Below are 21,118 nucleotides of genomic sequence, written 5' to 3' on the forward strand. Positions count from 1 at the left end.
CCTTAATTGGCACACTGGATAACACCCTCAACATTCACTCCCTCCACCAGAGGTGCACAATGGCAGCAACACATTGAAATTCCTTTGGCTGTATCTTCCAGAACTGCAACCTTTACCATCTAGAAGGACAGTAGCAGCAGGTATATTGGAATACCACCATCTAACAATGTTCATCTAAGGCACAGATCATTCTGACATGGAACTATAACGCTGTTCCTTCGTTGTAGATATGTCAAAATGAAAACTCATTGCCTCACAGCACTATTCATGCATCCACACTATATGAACCGCAATGGTTCAAGAAGGCAGTTCATTATTGCCTCGCAAGGTAATAAGGGAAATGCATTAAATCACAGCCTAGCCAATATGCCCACGTGCTTTGATGGAGTTAAAAATAAAACAGCTCATTAAACTTTTAAGCTCATTAGAATTTTCAAAAGTGTCAAAAGGAACTGTCAACAGAGCTTAAAGACATCACAGGATTTAAAACTCAATGACCTTTGAATGTTTGTAAAAAAGTGTTTAAAAATCAGTTGTTGCTATAATTCTAAATGTTACAGGATTATTTATGCAACTCTGATTTCACAACCTTTCATCAATTCACTAGGTTTCCTGTAAATTCACAGTTTGACTGATAACTGCAGGTGGTTTGTATACACCTTGAACTGGGACAGTGAATGCTGATGGTTGTTTTTTGGAAGGGATTATGACAGTTAAATGTGTTTTTGCCATTAACATTGGAATTGTCTTTGCCTGCTCAGTCAACATAACATTGAGGCTCTTCAAGGCTGTTTTCAAAAGGATAATTGAGTTCTACAGTGAATGCACAGCAAAGTGTTTCAGGAAGTCACAGATATGAGACGGATGTAAACATCGGAGGTGCCATGAGGAAAGTGCCAAGGAGGTAGGTTGGAGTCCTGATATGTAATGTGTTTGAATGGTTGAGATTTGGGAATAATGCAGGATGTAATAGGTTGTGAAAGGTTTAGTTTAAGGGTTGCTTTATGCTTAATTATTTTTTTTCTCACTCCTTCAACAATTTGCCAGTGCACTAAGGCAAGCACCCTGTGAAGCCTTCCTCCACACCTAGCAATCTCCGCATTGTTCCAGCGATTGCCTGGTGGGTTTCCCATAAAATGCAGCTGCCCTGGAATGAAAATTGGAAATTCTGGAGCACTTTCTACTGGGTTGGCACTTCCAAAACATTGGAAGCAAAAATTCAGGCCAAAAATAATTAATCTTAGAAGTAGCCACATGTGGTCCACTGTGTAAAATGGTAGCATAGATAATCCAGAGGCCTTGGCTAATGCCCAAAAGACACAGGTTCAATCTCATCGTGACAGTTGATAGATTTGTGTTCAATTAATTCACTTGTTATTTTTTTAAAAATCTGCTATATGAAGCAAATAAGCCATACTTACTTGGTCTGGTCTACATACATCTACACAACCACAACAACATGGATGACCCTTATCTGAAATGCCCCATCAAGCCATTCATTTCAAGAGCAATTTGAGATGGACAACACATGCTAGTTGTAGTAATTGGAATGAGGTCAGACAGGTGGATTTCATTGGCTATGAGTTCCCTGATTGGGATGGTGAACCTGGGGCCAATCAGGGACCCCTGGCTGATAGATATATACAGGATTCTCTTCACTCTAGGTATCGGCTTTGAGACAACTTGCCATGGTCTGTGTACTGTGTATATGTAAATAAAAGCTGACTTGGTGATGAGATACCTGCCTCTGTGGAGTTATTTCACTTGTATTTGTAGGAATGCCAATATCCCATGAAAAAAAAAAATGAAAATCTAGTTTGGCTTAGTTTCAAATCAGTGGGATGTATTATACGCATATTTTATGTAAGTGTGAAACAGAGCCTGTGTTAAACTTGTGCAAAGATGGCATACATTCATTTCAGTACATTGTTATGTATATTTTCCTTTGCATTTGTATTTGTCTTTTATAGCCATGATTTACCATTTTATTCCCAAGCTGTAAGGGTGTAGCTAATTTGGCTCCTCTGAATTTCTTTATGGTACCAGATGGCTTGCAAATACTTTTGAGCTGATTTAACTAAAATTTTCTGTTTTTCTCACCAATGACCTAATTTATCCAAAGTTTGACAAATTATTAAATTAAGAACTTATATTTATTGTACAGAGTTGTCATGAGTTAGGGCATACATATTCTCTGCTCCAGGTGGGAAGAACAATGCATGGTAAGTAAAGAATAAAAAAAATGATGATTCAAATCTTTAATTACTATTGTCACCCTGTACATTCACACAAGATCTAATCCAAGCCAGTCAAATTGGTTCTTGGCTAGTGATGATCTTGAATGTCCTGTGCAGAACATTCTCAATTGTTGTCTAAAAGTTTGTATGTATAACATCCGCAGGCAATTTCCCATCTTTGTGACTTCCTCAAAAAAAAACAAAAATTATTTAGTCAGAAATGACCTACACAGCATAACTATGTGCCATATCCCATGTGTCTATTAAACACAGTTTATGATGATTAATTCAAGGAAAGGATTATTTTGTTTTTCACTGTTTGGCTCATTGCGTGAGGAAGGAATTTTGTATTTTAGATTAGATACAGCATTGAATTAGCCAGGGCAATTGCTTTAAAAAATTTACTGTTCAAGATTGAAAATGAAAATACTGACAAAATGATAAAGATATCAAATTTGCAGGCCACAGGAAACCATCCATGTGCCACGACCAACTCTTTGAATGCAGACACTTATTCTAATGATTTAATATTTATGTTTTGTTCATTTCATTTTAATAGTCTTTTATAAAGTGAGAGGAGAGAGATTTTAAAAAAGACATAAGAGGCAAATTTTTTTTCACAGAGGGAGATTCGGGTGTAGAATGAACTTCCTGAGGAAGTGATGGATGTGGACACATTTACAATGTTCAAAAGACATTTGGATAGATACATGAAAAGGAAAGGTTTGGAAGGATATGGCCCAGGAGCAGGCACGTGGGACTAGTTTAGTTTGGTATTATGTTCACCATGGGCTGATTTGACCAAAGGGTCTGTTTTGTGCTGCATGAATCTTTCTTTAATAATTTCACCTGATTCTTTCTTAAATTATGTCATTATGGCAGCACGGTGGCTCAGTGGTTAGCACTGCAGCCTCACAGCGCCAGGGATCCAGGTTCGATTCCAGCTTCGGGCAATTGTCTGTGTGGAGTTTGCACGTTCTTCCCGTGTCTGCATAGGTTTCCTCCGGGTGCTCCGGTTTCCTCCCACAGTCCAAAGATGTTCAGGCTAGGTGGATTGGCCATGCTAAATTGCCCATAGTGTTCAGGGGTGTGTGGGTTATAGGGGGATGGGTCTGGGTGGGATGCTTCAAGGGCTGGTGTGGACTTGTTGGGCCAAAGGGCCTGTTTCCACATTGTAGGGAATCTAATCTCATCTGCTTGCTATCACAACAGCATTTCTGACAGTGTTTTTCAAGCACAAGATTTAGTAGGGCAGACATAAAGTAATTTACCAGAGACAGCCCAGTGCGCTGTTTGCTACATTTGCAGCATGCTCAGTGCCCAGGAAGCTGTGGCCCCTGTGTATGTCTGAACACATGAAAAAAACACAGTTGTGGTGTCACACAGCCCAAGTACATAACGCAGCAGTACCAGGAGCTCTAGCAGCAGGAAGAGTGGCACTAGGCCTGCAAAATGATAGAGAGTTAGAGAAATGCTTAGGTATAGTGTTATGATGAAATCCCAGGTGAGGTTCTCCAATTCATTGCAGTTCCAGAAGGGGAATATCCTCAACTGTTAAGCTCTTGGGTGAAGAAGGATGAATTAGTTCATCACCAGCTCCCCTTCTTTCTTCATCCACCCACTTCTTCATCTGGTTATGAAAACGTTACTTTAAAAATGCCCCTTCCCTCAATGATACCTTTGTTCCAAAACCAAATAAACATACGTTTTAAAAGGAGACAATTTGACCAGGTCTTCTCGAATTAACAAAAAGAGTGAGTGTATTAATAATAATGTACTTAAATGGTCTAGATCTTAGTGTGCAAGAGACAATTTCAAAAGTTGTGAATGACACAAAACTAGGGAGAAGTGTGAATTGTGAGGATGATAGTGTAGACTATTAAAAGGACATTGACACATTGGCGTAGTGGAAGTTAACAGACAATAGAAATTCAAGGCTGAGAAGTGTGAGGTGTTACACTTTGACACAAATAATTTGGGGGCAGTATAAAATAAACAGTACTATTCTAAAGGGCGTGCAGGAGCAGAGGGACCTGGTATATGTCTTTAAAGTAGCAGGACAGGTAGACTGAGCTGTTAATAAAACATAGAGTATTTGAGACTTCATTATTAGGGCCATGCAATATGAGGGCAGGGAGGTTATGCTGAACCTAAATAACAAACTGGTTAGATCCCAGCTTGAGGGGAATCATAGAATCCCGACGGTGAAGGAAAGGGCATTGGGCCCATTGAGTCTGCACTGACTCTCTGAAGAGCATCCGACCAAAATCCAACCCCTCCCCATGCCCGTATTTATCGTGGCTAATCCAGCTCCAGCCTCCACATCCCTAGGTACAACAGAGCAATTTAGCATGGCCAACACACTTAACCTGCACATTCTTGGACTGTAGGAGAAAACGGAGCACCCAGAGGAAACCCACACAGACACCGGGAGAATGTGCAAACTTCACACAGTCACCTGAGGGTGGAGTTGAACTCAGGCCCCTGGTGTGGTGAGGTAGCCGTGCTAACCACTGAGCTGGCTGAGGACCACCCTTAGGAAGGATGTGAATGTACTGGAGAATGCAGAAGAGATATCAAGAAGGAGGCACTTCAGTTATTTGGAAAGATTGGAGAAGTCGAGCTGAGAAGAGAAGGAGAGCTGATACAAATTGTTTTGAGATGTTAAAGAAGAGTACATAGGGAGAAAATAGGTGATTAAAAAATGATAGATCATTAACTCTTCTAATCATCACTATGTGTACTCCTGTTCCTTTGGCCGCGGCCTCTGCCTTTTTGTCCTATCCCACTGCCCCATTATGAATGTAGTCTATCTAGTCCCCTGATCCCAGCAGTTGCAGTTGTCCATAGACATTATGTCACTTCCATTCCCGCCTTCAAAACATTCCTTTTTTACTTTTGGCCCCCTTTCAGCATTCACATTCCTGCTGGTCAACCACAGTAATATACAGTTCTGCGATTTACTTCCTGCATGTGAGAAGTGGCTTTGAAAATGCATTCGTCTGTTATTAGTTCTAGTGATGATAAACTGGATATTCCACCACAATACAGTATAAACTGATTGGCATTATTGTCTTGTCTTTAATGTATCTCAGATGAATAACAATTATTAAGAAACATAGGAAAATTGTAACTCACTGTTGGATCTTTGTTTAGTTGGTGAATTAGCTGCTGCCAATTTGAATCATCATAGACAATTCTACAGAGGCTGGATATATTGATGTTCAGCAGAATCCATTCTTCTTCTGTGGTGCGTTTTATCTCAGGGTATGTTTCTGTGTATAAGCACCATGAATGAAAATCAGTAGGATAATAGCTTCTGTTAACTACGAAGAAGAATCAGTGGTATACCCTTATGGATTTGTCAATTGCCCAGATTTTCGTAGAGTCAACATTTTTGTAGTAGTGGATAGAATCTTGGGGATAACAAGCATTTATTGCGTGAACAAGAGCCTCAATTGGCAATGGGTACATGGAATGACAGCTGTTTATGGACCTTTCCTAAAAGGTCTTCAACAGGTTAATGTGACAAAGTGATGGGGTCACCAAATGCTACCTCCCGCCTGATTAAATTCCCCTGTTATCAAAACAGCCATGGATCTGGGCACAAGCTGCCTCCTAATGTTTGTGAGGATCATTCCCATTGACTCCTCCTGCAGATTGTACTCCTTGCCTGAATGAGTGGAATTTGATAGTTTTGCAAAGTTAAAAGACATGATTCACAAAATGCAGCAGCATGCACATTATGCAGGGTCTGAATAACTAAAATCTTGGTCACAACATGTATAGATTTCAGTTTCAGTTTTGAATGTGCTTCATCAAGTACATGGTAAGTGCATGAGTAGGATCAAAAGCTGAAAAGCTTGGATGTTGTCTAGGTTAACTGGTTATTCTATTACAAGACAATATAAAGTGACTGTTATTTCTTCCTTGTGTTTAGAGTATTCCAAAAGTTATTCAGGCATGATTTAACATTAGGGAACTCAAAAGATTTCTCTAAATGATTTTCATTAACTTGGCTTAGTTAATAGAAATGATCAAATGTTTCTCAAATCTTCACATGAAATGTTAACCAGCTGATGCCATACTCCAGAGGATGTGTAAAACGCTTGTCCAATCGCATATTGGGAAAATCGGTTATAATGCGTGCTTGAATATTCAACAGTTTACACGAAGAACTATTATAATATCACAAAATTATCTTGAGTTTCTTTCACAAAATGCAAATCTGTTGCACTTTACAAATTGGCAATATTTTGATTGCTAATTATTTGCAACCAGCACATTAGGAAGCAGAACATGCAACTTTATCTTGAGATGCAGTAACAAAACATGCTACAATGTAAATTACTTACTATGTTCCTCATCAAACCAGATAAGTGGCTGCATTGATCCATTCTTCATCCAGAAAATAGGAATATACCATGAGTAGCTAAAGAGGAAATAATGAAATGGTAGGAGAGATTAACTTCCTGCATACTTCTTATTATTGGTATTCTATGAATATTTAAGGACTGTAAATGTGTCTTCAAAACAAAATTTGTGATTAATCCACCTCTGTAGTTTTCTTTTTAAACAATAGTTTGATTTTATTGTCCATCCTCAACTGCCCTGGAGCAGGTAGTGGTGAACAGCCTTTCTGGACTACTGCAGGAGGTTTAGGTACACCCCCAGTGGTGTTAGCAAAGGAATTCCAGGTTGTTCACCCAGTGACAGTGAAGGAATGGTGATATAGTTCCAAGTCAGGATGGTGTGTGGCTTGGAGAGAAACTTGCAGGTGGTGGTATTCCCATGTACCTGCTGCCATTGTCCATCCAGGGGATAGAGGCTGCAGTTTTGGAAAATACCATTGAAGAAGCCTTAATGAGCTACTGCAGTGCATCTTGCAAATAGCACTCATTGCTGCCACAGTGTCTCAGCGGTGGGAGTGAGGGGGTGTTGATGTTGAAAGTGGTGGATGGAATGACAATCAAGTACATTGCTTTACCGTGGGTAGTTTCAGACTGCTGAGTTGTTGAAACTGCACCCATCCAGGCATGTGGATAGTATTCCATCACGTTCCTGACTTAAGCATTATTGATAGTGTACAGTCATTGGAGAGACAGGCAGTGAGTTACTGGTTGCATAACTCCTAAACCCTGACTTATCCATGCAGCTACTGTAATTGTGTGGTTGGTTCTTATCAACGTTAAGCTTCATAATGTTGATAAATGGAGATTCATTAATGACAATTCCATTGAACATCAAGGGCCAATGGTTAGGTTCCCTCTAGTTGAAGTTATTACTTGTATATGTGTGGCACGAATGTTACTTGTTATCCATCAGTCAAAGCCTGGATATTTTCCAGGTCTACGGATGTGGACTATCTCAATATCTGAGGAGTCACAAATGCTGCTCAACATTGCACATCAGCAAATGTCACCACTTTTGACCCTATGATGAAGGGAAGATCATTGGTGAAGGAGTTAAAGATGGTTGGGCCTACAGCAACTCCAGTCGTGATGTCTTGGAGCTGAGAAGGTTGATCTCCAACAATAATAAACAGCTTCTTTTGCGGTAGATATTACTCCAGCTAGTAGAGATCTTCCCCTGTATTTCCATTGATTTTTGTTTTGCTAGGCCCTCCTTGATGCCAATTCTTGGTCAAATGCTTGACTGTCACTTGCTGACAGCATAGTCGCCACTTTCACCTTACCTCTGGAGTTCAGCTCTTTTGTTCATGTTTGAACTCAAGTTGTTGTGAGGTCAGAAACTGAATGGTCCTGGTGAACATCAGTGGGCAGGTTATTCTTTTGCAAATGAAAGCACTGCTGTTATTCCCATCCATAGCTTACTATTGAACCTGAATAGAGTGATAGGGTTGTAATTGGGCTGTGTTAGATTGGTCCTGTTTTTGTGTATAGAATATATCTATACAATTTTCCACACTATGGGGTAGAATCTAATTTTGTTGCTGTACCAAAATACCTAGGAGCTTGATTAAGGACACGGTTAGTTCAGGAGCACAAGTATTAAGTCCTATTGTCAGAGCATTGTCATGGCCCACAGCCTTTGCAGTATACAGTGTCTTCAACTATTTCTTCATCATGTGGAGTTAATTGAATTAATTGAAGATTAGCATTTGTGCTAACAAGGACCTCAGGAAGAGGTTGAGATATACCTTCCCCTTGGCACTATGGCTGAAGAGGAATACAGTAACACATTGGATTTCACCGTCGGTGAGGATGAGGATATTCATGGAGCCTCACCTTCTTACTAATGGATTCATTGTTCATCGCCGTTCAGAAATGAACATGCGAAAACTGCAGATCTTGCATGTTTTTTACATTGTTTGACATGCAGGGAGCCCTGGGTTGTAGTTCCATCTTGTTGGCACCTAATTTTTAGTAATCAGGTGCTGCCGTGTCATGCCCTCTTGCACATTTCATCATGCATTATCCTCAAATGAAAGATGGGCTATGGCACATATTTAAGGAGATAGATATAACTTTGAGCAAAAGAATATTCCATTAAGCAAGAAGGACTCACTATCCGTAGATAACTAAAAAAAGTTAAGAATAACATTGAATTGAAAGAAAAAAATACTGTAAGGTTTCATGGTATGTCAGAAAATTGAACAGATTTTAGAAACCATCTAAAAATGATTACAAATATCCTGAGGGAGGTGTTAGGGAATGAGAGAAGGCTTGCTAGAAATATAAAAATAGATAGTAATGATTTCTACAAGTATTTAAAAAAAAGTTGTAACTAACATGCACTTCTTTATTGGGTCAGACTGAGGAATTAAATTGGGAAACAAGGAAATATCAGAAGTGGTGAACAGGTTTTTGTCTTAGCGTTCACTTTAGAAAATAAGAAAGTAAAATCCTAAGAATATTTGAGGTCCAGAGGTAAGAGGGAGGGAGGAACTTGAAACAACAACAATTAATAAGTAAAAAGTACTCGGAAAACTAATAGAATTAGTGCTGATCAGTTCATCGGACTGAAAGCCCACATTCTAAGATAATAAAGAAGTTGCTTCAATGATAATAGATGCATTTTTTCATCTTCCAAAATTCTCTAGATTCTGGAAAGGTAACAGCGGGTTTGAAAATAGCAAATGTAGCATCACTCTTCAAGAAAGAAGAGACATTAAAATAGGAAATGTAAGGCAGTTAACCTATGATATATCACAGGCAAAAGTAGAATACATTACTAAAGAGGTAATAGAAAGATATGTATAAAATCATTATACCATCAGGCAGAGTCAATGCGGTTTTGAGAAAGGGAAATTGAGTTTGACTAACTCATTAGAATTCTTCCAAGGAAGTAACAAGCAAGGCAAGGCTAACCTCTATATGTGAGTACTTCAATTTTCAAAAAGGCATTTGGTAAGATGCCACAACAAAATATACCACACAAAGTAAGAGCTCATGAGGTATGAGATAACATATCAACATTGATAGAGGATTGGTTTGATAACAAGAAGCAAGGAACAAGGATCAATGAATCATTTTCAGTTTGACAAGTTAGTATAGTGACATGCAAAAATCAGTGTTGGATCCTCTGATTTTAAATCAATAACTTGGACAAAGGAACTGAATAGACAGTACCTAAATTTGCTGATAACATGAAGACCGATATAAAAATACATTGATAAAAGGACATGAGGACACAAAATCTGGTAAAATGAGTATAATGTGAAGAAACACTACCTTTTCCAATTTGGCAGGAAGAATAGAAAAGTACATTACATAAATGGAGAGAGGCAGCAGAGCTTTGAGATACAGAGGGAGTTGTGTTTTGATACAGGAATCAGAAAAATTAATTTTGCAAGTGCAGCTTGTGATTAAGAAAACAACAAATGTTGGCAGTTCGTGCATAGGGAGTGAAGAGTGAGTAGGTAGGTATGCCACAGCAGTACAAGGCTTTAGTGAACTGGCACCTGGAGTACAGTGTACAGATTGGAACTCCTTACTTAAGGAAGGATTTAATTGCTGTCAAAGAAGTTCAGAAAATGTCTACGTGATAGATTCCTGGATTGAAGTGTTTGGCTAATGTGAAAATATCGAGCTGGTTGGATGTTTACCAATTGGAATAAGAAGAATGTGAAGTGATCTCATTGAAACATATAAGGTTCTGCAAGGACTTGTCACAATTGATATAGTGGTTTCAATAATTCTAAAATTATATCGATGTGTGTGAGTGGGTCTTACTGATTTAAAATAATTTTAAACAATGCCTGAGACTGATAACTGGAGCCACATCAGCAATTAACCTTGTCTGTGAAAAAAACGATAATAAATGTCACTTTGTTGACTTGATTCAAAAGGAAAAAAAAAGAACAAAACTTCTTTTTGAAAAATATTAAAGAATAGTAGGAAATAACTATGTAAAATTGGCCTGAGGGTGCTCATATTTAATGGGTGAGCAGGAAAAGCAGACTTTGGACTGGAAGTGTGGATAAAAATGAAGCAAATTATTGATCCAGTGCTTTGGGGTATAAAATAAAAAAGAATTTTAACAGCAAGGGAACATGGGAGTAGCATTTAAGGAGAAGATATCTTACCTTGTGAGAATGGATGTCAATGCTGTTTGGGTTTTCACATATTCTTATTTAAAGAAGAAACAGACAATGCGGTCTCCTCTATCCAGGTATCTTGCAGGTAATTTATGATTTTTTTAAACATTGTAAATAACTGCCCAAACTCTGTAACATTTTAATTTCTGCTATATTCTAATAGAAGGTCGTGGCATACTGTACCTCTTGATCTCATTCAATCAGCCACTAGGAGCTGTTGTGTAAGCATAGTCAGATTGTACTGTGACCAGTGGTGAATATGGAAATTCTCTTTTTGCTGACATTATTGATGTGCGTCTATTAATCTCCTATATGCTGCTGGCTCTCACCTTCCATAGCCCTGAGTCCTCAGTTGTCCTCACCCAATCCACCGTCTCTTCAAAAAAAAATCCGTGGTATTGGATTTGCAACTTGTACCTTCCGTGTGAGAAAGGAGTGCTCCTTGCTCCAAAAGCACCATCACACATTGGTGAATATAAAAATATTTTGGCCAATGTCTATCTTTCCCAGTCAATGCAAAATAAATGCAATTATTTTTGTAACATTCTATACTGGCTCAATTGATTTGATTACTTAGAGGGTCACTGATCTGTGAACTCATTAGGTTTAGGAAATGTGTGGAAACACAAAACAGGAATGAATAAAACTTTAAGACTGGAAAAGAAATTTTACAATCACTCTAAGTTTTCCACTGTTTATGTAAAAGATAAAATGATTTCTGGTTTTTATTAAATCAGTACTTTTTGATATTAAGTGGAAATTAGATTTGATTCAGCAATTGGGGATAAAATTTGTAATTAAATGAGTTTTTAAAGAAAATGCAACTGGACGGCTGCTTGATTAGACATGCAGCACAAATACATGGAGGTCCTTGTGCATGAATCACAAAAAGCTAGAATCCACGTTCAGCAGGTAATTGGAAGGTAAATGGAATGTTGGCCTTTATTTCAAAAGAAGTGCAGTATTAAAATAGGAAAGTCTTGGTAAAACTGTACAAGACATTTATTGGAACACACTGGAATATTGCAAACAGTTTTGGTGCCCTTATATAAGGAAAAAGATGCTGGCATTGGAGGCAATCATAAAAAGGTTAGCTCGGTTGGTCCTGGTTGTTGAATGATTTTAGAAAATTTTGAGTAGTTTGTATCTGTACTCATTGCAGTTTAAAAGGATGAGAGATCAATGTTATTGTAACAAATTGGGCAGGAACTTAGATGATCATTCTGGTTCGCAATGGCTTCTTCCAAGTCATCACATTCATAAACTGGCTAACCGGCCAGATTAGCTTCCGCTCTGGGAATATTGCAGATTACTATGTGCTGTCTGCAGCAAGGCATTTCTAAAGGAGTTGAAATGACAAATGATTTGCTCCACAAAACATCTTCTTTCTACCTAAATTGGCAGGGATACTGAGTGGCAGCAATGGGAAATATGTGAAAAAGTTGTGAAAAAGGTTTGCGTGATTTTGCTCCACCGCTATCCAATAATTAATTTGTTCATTTGTAGCTTTGTATCTTTGCATATACAGTAACAATTCTAAATACAGACTCAAGGATATATGATCAAAAAACTGGCAGAAAAATAAGACAAAAAATAATAAGGATATTCAGGCAGGAAGTGTGGGTGAACATACTATTTTCAATGAGACAAACGGAGATATATTAGTGGAAATATTGGAAGGCAGAGAAAATTGATTTATTGTGAGTGAGATTAAGATTTATTGAGATTGCAAGTAACTCATCTCTTGACTCCCCAAAGCCTGTCTGCCATCTACAAAGTACAGAGTCTATAGGTGTGACGCTGGAAAATCACAGCAGGTCAGACAGCATTCGAGGAGCAGGTAAGTTCATGTCTTGGGCCAAAACCCTTTGTCAGGACAGGACCTATGGACTCTGGCTTCCAGCATCTGCAGTCCTTATTTTCTACAAAGCACTGGTTAGGAGTCTGATGTGATTCACCCCACTTGCCTCGATGAATGCAGCTCCAAAAATACTCAAGAAGCCTGACGCCCCCAAACAGATAACAGATTAATTGGCACCATATCCATAGGCATCCACTTTCTCCACCACCAATGCTCAGTAGCAGATTTGTGGACCATCTACAAGAAACACTGTAGAAATTCACCAGTGATCCTTAGACTGCTCCTTCCTAACCCATGCCCACTTTCACCTAGATGGACAAGGGCCACAGATACACCATAATCTTCAAGTTCCTGCCCAAGCCCCTCACCATCCTGGCTTGTAAACATATTGGTGTCAATGGGCCAAAATCCTACAACTTCTCGAACTGCATTGTGGGTCTACCTACAGCACATGGACTGTAGTAGTTCAAGAAGACAGCTCAACAGCACCTCCTATAGTGTGACTTGGAATGGGCTATAAATGATGGCCCAGCCAGTCACACCTACATCCCCTGAATAATAACAAAAAAAATAGTAGTTGATTATTTTTAGGATAATTTTTGATGAGAAGAGGGATCCTTGTGTAACTTTATCCTTTTGATTTTGGTTTTCTTCCTCAGTATATTTTTATACACTAACCTTTGTGTCAAGCACTACTCCACCAAGTGGAATTCTCTACAAACCGGAATTTCTGATATTTCGTGAACAGGAATCATCGCTTTATCAAACAGGACCCTTTCAGAAATGATCTGGAGCCCTAAGATTTCCCAGTTACCTTCCTACAACAATGGAAGTTTCCAGCAGAGGTAGTAGTGGTTCCACTTACTCATAGCCACATTTCTCCCATCATGCCATTACGGCATCTAATAAACCAGGGAGAAGCACAAGTGTTGTGTTGACACTAAAGCAGAAAATTGACATCTACAGATGCATTGAAAAGGTCAATGTTTGGAATGTTTTGAGGGAAGAACATCATGTTTGCTGATCCATGATATATGTTGCCAGGGCTTAAGATGAATGATTACTGTTGTTTTCCGCTAATTCTGAATCACATAAAACTGTTAAAGGATGCTATAATCCAGGTTCAGGCAGTTTGGGCAACCAGATACTGTTTACACAGTGCATGAAGAGTTCTTTGCTTGACACAAAGGTTAGTGTATAAAAATATACTGAGGAAGAAAACCAAAATCAAAGAATAAAGTTACACAAGGATCCCTCTTCTCATCAAAAAAATCCTAAAAATAATCAACAAGCAAGCAGAAGCTGCCCCTATCTCCAACCTGATGCTCATTAAAAATTCAAAATAAATCATCAGTGAATTAAGTTGACTGAACCATGTGAATTTTTCGATGAATAATTTTCGTATTTTAAACTTTGTCATGGCATTAGAAGATTAGTCATATCTCGTGGCTAAAAATTGGCTGACCATGTATCTACTGAAAAGTACTTTGAATTTTTAAATAATTACTTTCTGAACATATTCCAGCCCATGTTCAAATGTATAATGTCCTGATGAAGCTGGATTATGTTGGTGATGTTCTCTGAATTCTACACTGGCAGGTACAAGTGGATCTGGTTTTATTAATTGTGAACAGAATAAAGATACAATTACAGCTCTTACACATGCAAATGCTATGAGTTATGTAAGGTAAACCTTTTGGTGCTTGGAAAATTTAAGTTTCGTCAATCATTTAAAGAGGTTACACAGTTACCGGTAATTTACGATGCACATAGTAAAGCAGACATAGACAAGGGCATTTTTCAACAATAGTTTCACCATGTTTTGCTCTCACAGTGGAAGAATGTTTTAGAAAAATAGGCAAGGCTAAAGACGGTGAAGTGATTCCAATTTTAAACAATTGTTGAGCACCCCTTCATGAATCTGAATTCATGACGGTGGCATTTTTTAAAAATCAATTTCCGCCTCTCATCGTAATCTCATCATTTCAAACTATGGATCAGGCTGTCATCCAGAATATGAAATAAAAATTCCCATATTTTGACTGTGCTATTTTCAGGTTTTTTTAAGGATGGTTTCCTTCCCTGGGCCATGTTAACTTTCCTCATGTAATCATTCATTACTCACTTCATGTAATAGGCATTAAGGTTTCATAGAGCCTTCCCAGTTAAATTGTGTGGTTGGAGAGGTGGAAATCCTCACTGCTGGTGGGGTCTTTCAGAGTTGATGCTATAGGCACCATATTTAAACCCCACCACTGCACTGTTCAAATATTGCAAGCCAGGTACTGCCAGCCAATATCTGTGGCTTTTCCACAATTCCACTGGACTTGGCCAAGTATGGGAAGGTGGGACCCAGTTTTTGGACAGGGACATGATAGACTTGTGGCCCAGGGTGGTGGAGGCGAAGGTGGTCCTCTTTCCTCAGGACTGCCAAAGGAAAGCATAGTGCCCAGTGTGGAATGCAATAGCCATCCTGAAATGTCAATAGTGAGAAATAAAAAACACCTAGCAATATTATAAGAAGATCAGGCAGCATCAGAGGAACAGGAAGGCTGATGTTTTGGGTTGGGACCTTCTTCAGAAACCTGAAGTTTTCTGAAGAAGATTCCCGACCCGAAACATTAGCTTTCCTGCTCCTCTGCTGCTGCCTGGCCTGTTGTGTTCCTTGAGCTCCACACTGTGTCATCTCTGACTCCAGCATTGACAGTTCTCACTATCTCTTATAAGAAAGTCAACAACTTTCAATGCTCCATCCCCGCTCTCCATCTGCCAGAATTTTGCCCATACACTCAACCTACCTACATCTATCTTCAACCTCCCTGTGCCTTTTTCATAACATACTTTCTTCCCCAATTTGATGTAATCTGTGAATTTTGCTACAACGTCTTTGCTCCTCTCATCATTGATAAAAATTGTAAATAGTTAATACCACAGTACAGCCCTGTACACAACCACTTGTCATATCCTGCCATTCATGTAAGACCAGTCATTCACAGTCATTATCCCTTATGAATCACAGCAGAATGCCCACCATCCCTGACACACGAGTGTCTCAGTTTTGCTGTCACAGTATAGATTATTGTCTGATTATCCCAGTTGACATTTACTGCCTAAATCCTTCGGACTGACCATGTCCCAACCCCAGACTGATTCATGAGAACAACCCTGAATGAGCATGATGCAGGTCTCTGATGGATTTGTCTATGGGTCCCGATTCACTTATTCGAGCTGGATGGAATTAACTTGCAGGTTTTACTGTGGTAAGATCCCCTGGGAGGACACAGCTCTTCCAAAGTTAATCGCACCAAGCATCCAATGATATGACCAAAGACTTTGACTGAAGTAGGACAATCCCTAGAATTAATGTGGTTGCCACCCCAAATCCTATAATTCCCCTTTAATTAACTAAGGACTATTCCCCTTTGACTTTCAGACAGGATCATTTGGTTGAAGCACATGCAGTGTGCTTGCCGCATAACTCTCTGTCATATGCATTGACATAGCATGGTGCTGTACAGAAATATGTCTGACCCTTGACTGTATAGTGTTGACAAGTATGACAACCTGTTCAAAAAGGCAAGATAATCATGAAATACTGTGAGCCTTTAAGTTCTGAATGAAGTGGCAATGGGCTAAAAGCAAGGCAAGGCAGTGCAGAAATGCTGTAAGCATCTAAGCAAACGCAAAGTGAGAAAGTACTAACAGAGCAAATTAAAAGTCCTTCAATGCATCTTATGCAGATGCATAAGACGTGTATCCCTGCACAGGAGGGGCATGGCAGCAACCATGTAATATCAGGTATTGGTGCCTTTCAAACTGAAGTAGTGCAGTGCTGACTTGTTTTCTGAGTTAGTCCAAGGTCAATCAGAGTGATGTGGTCAAGCTAATGCTTTGCTGATATTAACATCTGTAGATGAAGAGTGGAAAGGTGCCAATGGAGAGTGCCATTTGATGTTGATGAATGAAAATGAGCATGGAGAACTTGAGAAGCAACCCGAGCCAAGACACCAACTTTCCTGCTCCTCTGATGCTGTCTGGCCTGTTGTGTTCCTCCAGCTCCACACTGTGTTATCTCTGACTCAGCATCTGCAACTCTTACTATCTCTGCACAAGCTTTATTCGCCTGGTTATCACTAATTTCCAAGTTGGGAAGCAACAGTATTTAGCTTCTCATCAGTATCTGAGAAAATCGCAACCCAAATATTTGTGAGGCAAGATTAGCTAATAATGTGATGTTAATGCATGAAAATAGGGTCTTCATCACTTACAAGCAAGATTTTAATTGAACTGTTAAAGGCTTAAGGGGAAAATCAGGCCTTTGTCTCAATGTTGAGAATCTCAATTTTTCATTCTCGTTACATCCTCATGAATTTCTTCAAGAACTGGGAAAATGTTGCCCATCAATGTCACAGGAGACATTTCATGTAGAAGTTAATCAAACATGAAGACACAACACCAAAACTTTGATCTGTTTAAGGCATAAAAGGTACAATTTTTAATGTGACCTACACTTGTAAATCAATGAATAGCGTAACATTGGTGAGGATTTGAAGAAAATTATTACTTGGAGTTATGCTTGTAGAAAGCTGTTCTGATGAAGAAGATTTTGAAGGACTTATGGTAAGACCTAGAATGAATATATTACCCAACATCATGGATATGGTGAATGATAATCTTTTTTCACACCCAATCAGCAAACTGTGCATACATGTGATGCAAGTGTGGGTCATAGCTGACTTGAAGCTGAAGTGGCACGTGCTGTTGGTGATGAAAAAATGATGGAGAGTGTTGTGAATCCCCTAAAGCTGAAGGAGATGGGAAAAGGGGGACTGAAGACAATTTCAGTAAGGAGAAGTAAATAATTTGGTCTGATGCTGCTTCAGCTTTTCCAACACTGATTAAATTTGCTGAAAGGCAAACTGACATCGCAGGTTTATTTAATAATGTAGCAAGGGCTTGCACCAGGGCCTAACCTCCTATATCTTCCACATTTCTACAGACAGTTGTAAGATATATTGAGGACCAATTCCGTTCAAGTATATCTACTCAGCAAGCTGGCTGAGTGGTTAGCACCGCTACCTCACAGTATTAGAGGCTTGGGTTTCATTCCATCTTCGGGTGACGGTCTGTGTAGAGTTTGCATATTCTCCCTGCATCTGATGGCTTTGCTCCAGTTTCCTCCCACAGTGCAAAAATGTACATATTAGGTGGATTGACCATGCTAAATTGCCCACAGATATGCAGGCTAGGTGGGTTGCCATAGGAAATGCAGGGTTACAGGGATAGGATAGATTTGGGTGGGATGCTCTTCAGAAGGGTAGTGTGGGCTCAATGAATTAAATGGCCTGCTTCCACACTGTAGGCATTCTATGGTCTACATTTGATTATTTTGCCCCGTATTTTATGTTTAAAAGTACTTTTGGAGGCTAGAAATAAAAAAATTTGGTTCTTTACTTGCCGATTATCTGCATTTTATTTCATATTTTATTCTTTGACCGGCCATAATACATGAATTACAACATATTTCATAGATAAATCAAACTCTCTGTGAATTGGAAGTTTTGATTAATAAGCACCAATCATTTCCTGCGCATGATGGATAATAAAAATTTTACTATACATAATTCTAATTCTGCACTTACTGTTTGTTTTCATACTCCAGCTGAGGTCTAATAAATGTCTTGCATATGTTCAACATCACCTCTTTGCTCTTATACTCTATGTCCCATTAATAAAGTCAAGAACACTCCATTTTCAAAGACCTGTGTACATATAAACCCAGATCCCTCTGATCCTGCACCCCTTTTAGAATTATATGCCAAATTTTATACTGTCATTCAGTGTTCTTCTGACTAAACTGCATCACCTTACACTTCTTTGCATTTAACCTCATCTGCCAACTCTCCACCTCCTTTATCATCCAGGGAACTCCTTTTTTGTTTGTCCTGCCTTTTGAATCAGAGAATATACTTCAACTGTACCAAACCATATGTTCCTTGAAGTTGGCTAATTATTCTGTTACTGATCTTGCTGTCAACATCTTCACCCAATCAATCCTGCTCAATCTTGTTCTAGCCTGATTTAAGTCAGCTCTCTGCCGTTTCATTTTTCTTGCTCTGGATTGCTGCGTATCTTTTTTCCAACACCAACCTAAACCTTAAAATAGAATGATCACTGTCTCCAGAATGATTCTCTACTGACACTCGATCCACTTGGCCCCATTTCCAAAGACCAGCTCCAACAATGCAGCCTTCCTTGTATACTGCTGTAGGAAATGCTCCCGAACACAATCCAGGAACAGTTGCCCCTTGCCGGGCTTTATACTGCAAGTACCCTGGCCCATATTTGTCTCATTGAAGCTCCCATTTTAACTCCTCTATAATGATGACATTTCTTGATTGTTTCCCTGCAGATTTGTTCCTCTGCATTCATTTCCACTCGATGGTGGTCAGTAAATTACACTTAGCAATGTAATTGCACCAATGTAAATGAGCTGTAGTCAAATTGACTCTGTACTCGAACACTCTGAGATATGTTCTTTCTCCAGCACTGTAGTGCTTTCCTTAACCATAACTACAGATCCTCCTCTGTTCCTTCCCCTTTTATCTTTCCTGAAAAATTATAGCCAGGAACATTTAACACTCAGTCTTCCCTTCCTAGAGCCAGGTGTCCTTCACCACTGAAACATCATGATTCCACCATAACTGCTTTGGACTTCCTTTCTCCCCTATTTTGACTTCATTTATTATCTTACAATTTCCTACATTAGTGCCAGCTGAGTCCTTAAACATTTTGTTACCCCTAGTATGTCCCTATCACCTCTAATAGTCTTTCTTGGTTCCCACACTCCTGCCAAGTTAATTTAAGGCCGTCCCATTAGCACCAGTGAAACATCCTGCAAGGGCCTGTTTAGACATTGCCAATTCAGCTTGTACAGGTACCAACATCCCCACAGCCAATTCCAGGAATCTAAAGCCATCCTTCCTGTACCACCTTTCAAGCCACAAATTTATTTGCCTTATCTTGCTCTTCCTGTACTTAGACCTGGTACTGGGAGTAGTCTGGAGAATGCTACATTTTTGGTCTTGCTCATTGACTTTCTACCTGGCTCCCTAAATTCTGATTTCAGGGCCACATCTTCCTTCCTATCCAAAATCATCAGTACCAACGAGTACTACCTTGTTCTCAATCCTTTAGAAGGTCCAGACCAATGTAACCAAAATTTGTTTCTGGAATGAAGTTTGAGCTCCGATAACACAGTAACTAAATGTGCAGGAGCACCCAGCCAAGGGTCGTACATATGATTTTTCCCCATTTGCTTCCAGTGTCACGGACACTGTGAAAAGAAAATAAAATGAAATGGAGGATTTGTCCAAATCACTTCACCCACTCAATGGTCTCAGAGTGGCAAAGACAGAGACTTGGATTTTTTAATTGTACTTTTTTGATCTTAGATGACATTGTGTATAGAAGCTTTAGAAGTGAACAGGAAACTAAAGTATTTCTTTCAAAATTACTTTAATTAACAGCAGTAGGAAGACCATATCCAATTATATTTTAAGAAAATGATCAGGCTGTAATCTAGTAAAATGTTGCAAAAATATTGAAATAAATACTGTATCATTTGAAAGATATAATATACATCACAAATTTAGAGATGCAAATGACTTTGCTTTCAGGTTGATAATTGAAGTCACCTACCTATTACTGGTGAGAAAGAAGAATGACTGACAACACATTAGAAAAAAAAGTTATTGAAATGCTATACATACTTTGAATTTCTGTTTTCCTCTGTTTTTTCAAAGTAGTCCTGTTTTACAGTGCCACTTGTTGTATTAACTGTTATAGTAGGTAATCCTTCCTGCACTGTCCATGTGTCCATGATGGATTTTATTGATGCTGGCAGTTTAATAACATCCTGACTATCTATGGCCTATTGAAGCAAAAGTCATGAATTAGCAATCCATTAATTACCCATCTACTGCAGATAGTGACTTAAATTTTCCAGTGTTTGATTGTTAACTGACTTTCAATAAGGTCATATAGCGAACTGTTAATTCTTTCAGATCAATGCCACCAAACATCACTCAGTGTAAAAGATAGCTGCTATTTATAAGGAATATTCAATATAGGATAAAATAAACTTTACCTAACTTTTAAATTATTTATCGGTTAGACAATGAATAATCGATCCTGAAAGACTAAATCTTCCGTTTAAACAAAATATATAATTTCCACTATAACAAAGAAACCTACCATTATGAAAACCACAAGCATGAATAGGAATGCTTTTAAATCTAACTTAAAGAGGCTGGCTCAGGCTCTGTAATAAAATTGAAGGAAATGGAATGCAAAACAACAATTGAAACCAGTTTGCAGCAGTGGGTAAAAGGATTTGCTGCCTTGAGGACTTTGAATCTCAAACATATCCACACGTTCCAAAACGTTTTGATTAAAGGA

General features: G+C 38.8%; 1 protein-coding gene across 3 annotated transcripts in view; it reads right to left on the reverse strand.

Moving 5' to 3' along the window:
• The window catches only part of LOC125450806 (aminopeptidase N-like), a 128,374-nt gene that overhangs the window by 49,302 nt on the left and 57,954 nt on the right, over nt 1-21,118 (reverse strand). For all 3 annotated transcript variants that reach the window (XM_059644684.1, XM_059644683.1, XM_048527015.2), the window contains exons 10-12: nt 20,431-20,591; nt 6,593-6,669; nt 5,376-5,512 (exon numbers count right to left, since the gene is read on the reverse strand). In XM_059644684.1, coding sequence (XP_059500667.1) covers nt 5,376-5,512; nt 6,593-6,669; nt 20,431-20,591 — 375 coding nt within the window. The remainder of the gene's footprint in view (nt 1-5,375; nt 5,513-6,592; nt 6,670-20,430; nt 20,592-21,118) is intronic.

The sequence above is a fragment of the Stegostoma tigrinum genome, chromosome 3 (assembly GCF_030684315.1).
Source record: "Stegostoma tigrinum isolate sSteTig4 chromosome 3, sSteTig4.hap1, whole genome shotgun sequence".
Lineage (NCBI taxonomy): Eukaryota > Metazoa > Chordata > Chondrichthyes > Orectolobiformes > Stegostomatidae > Stegostoma > Stegostoma tigrinum.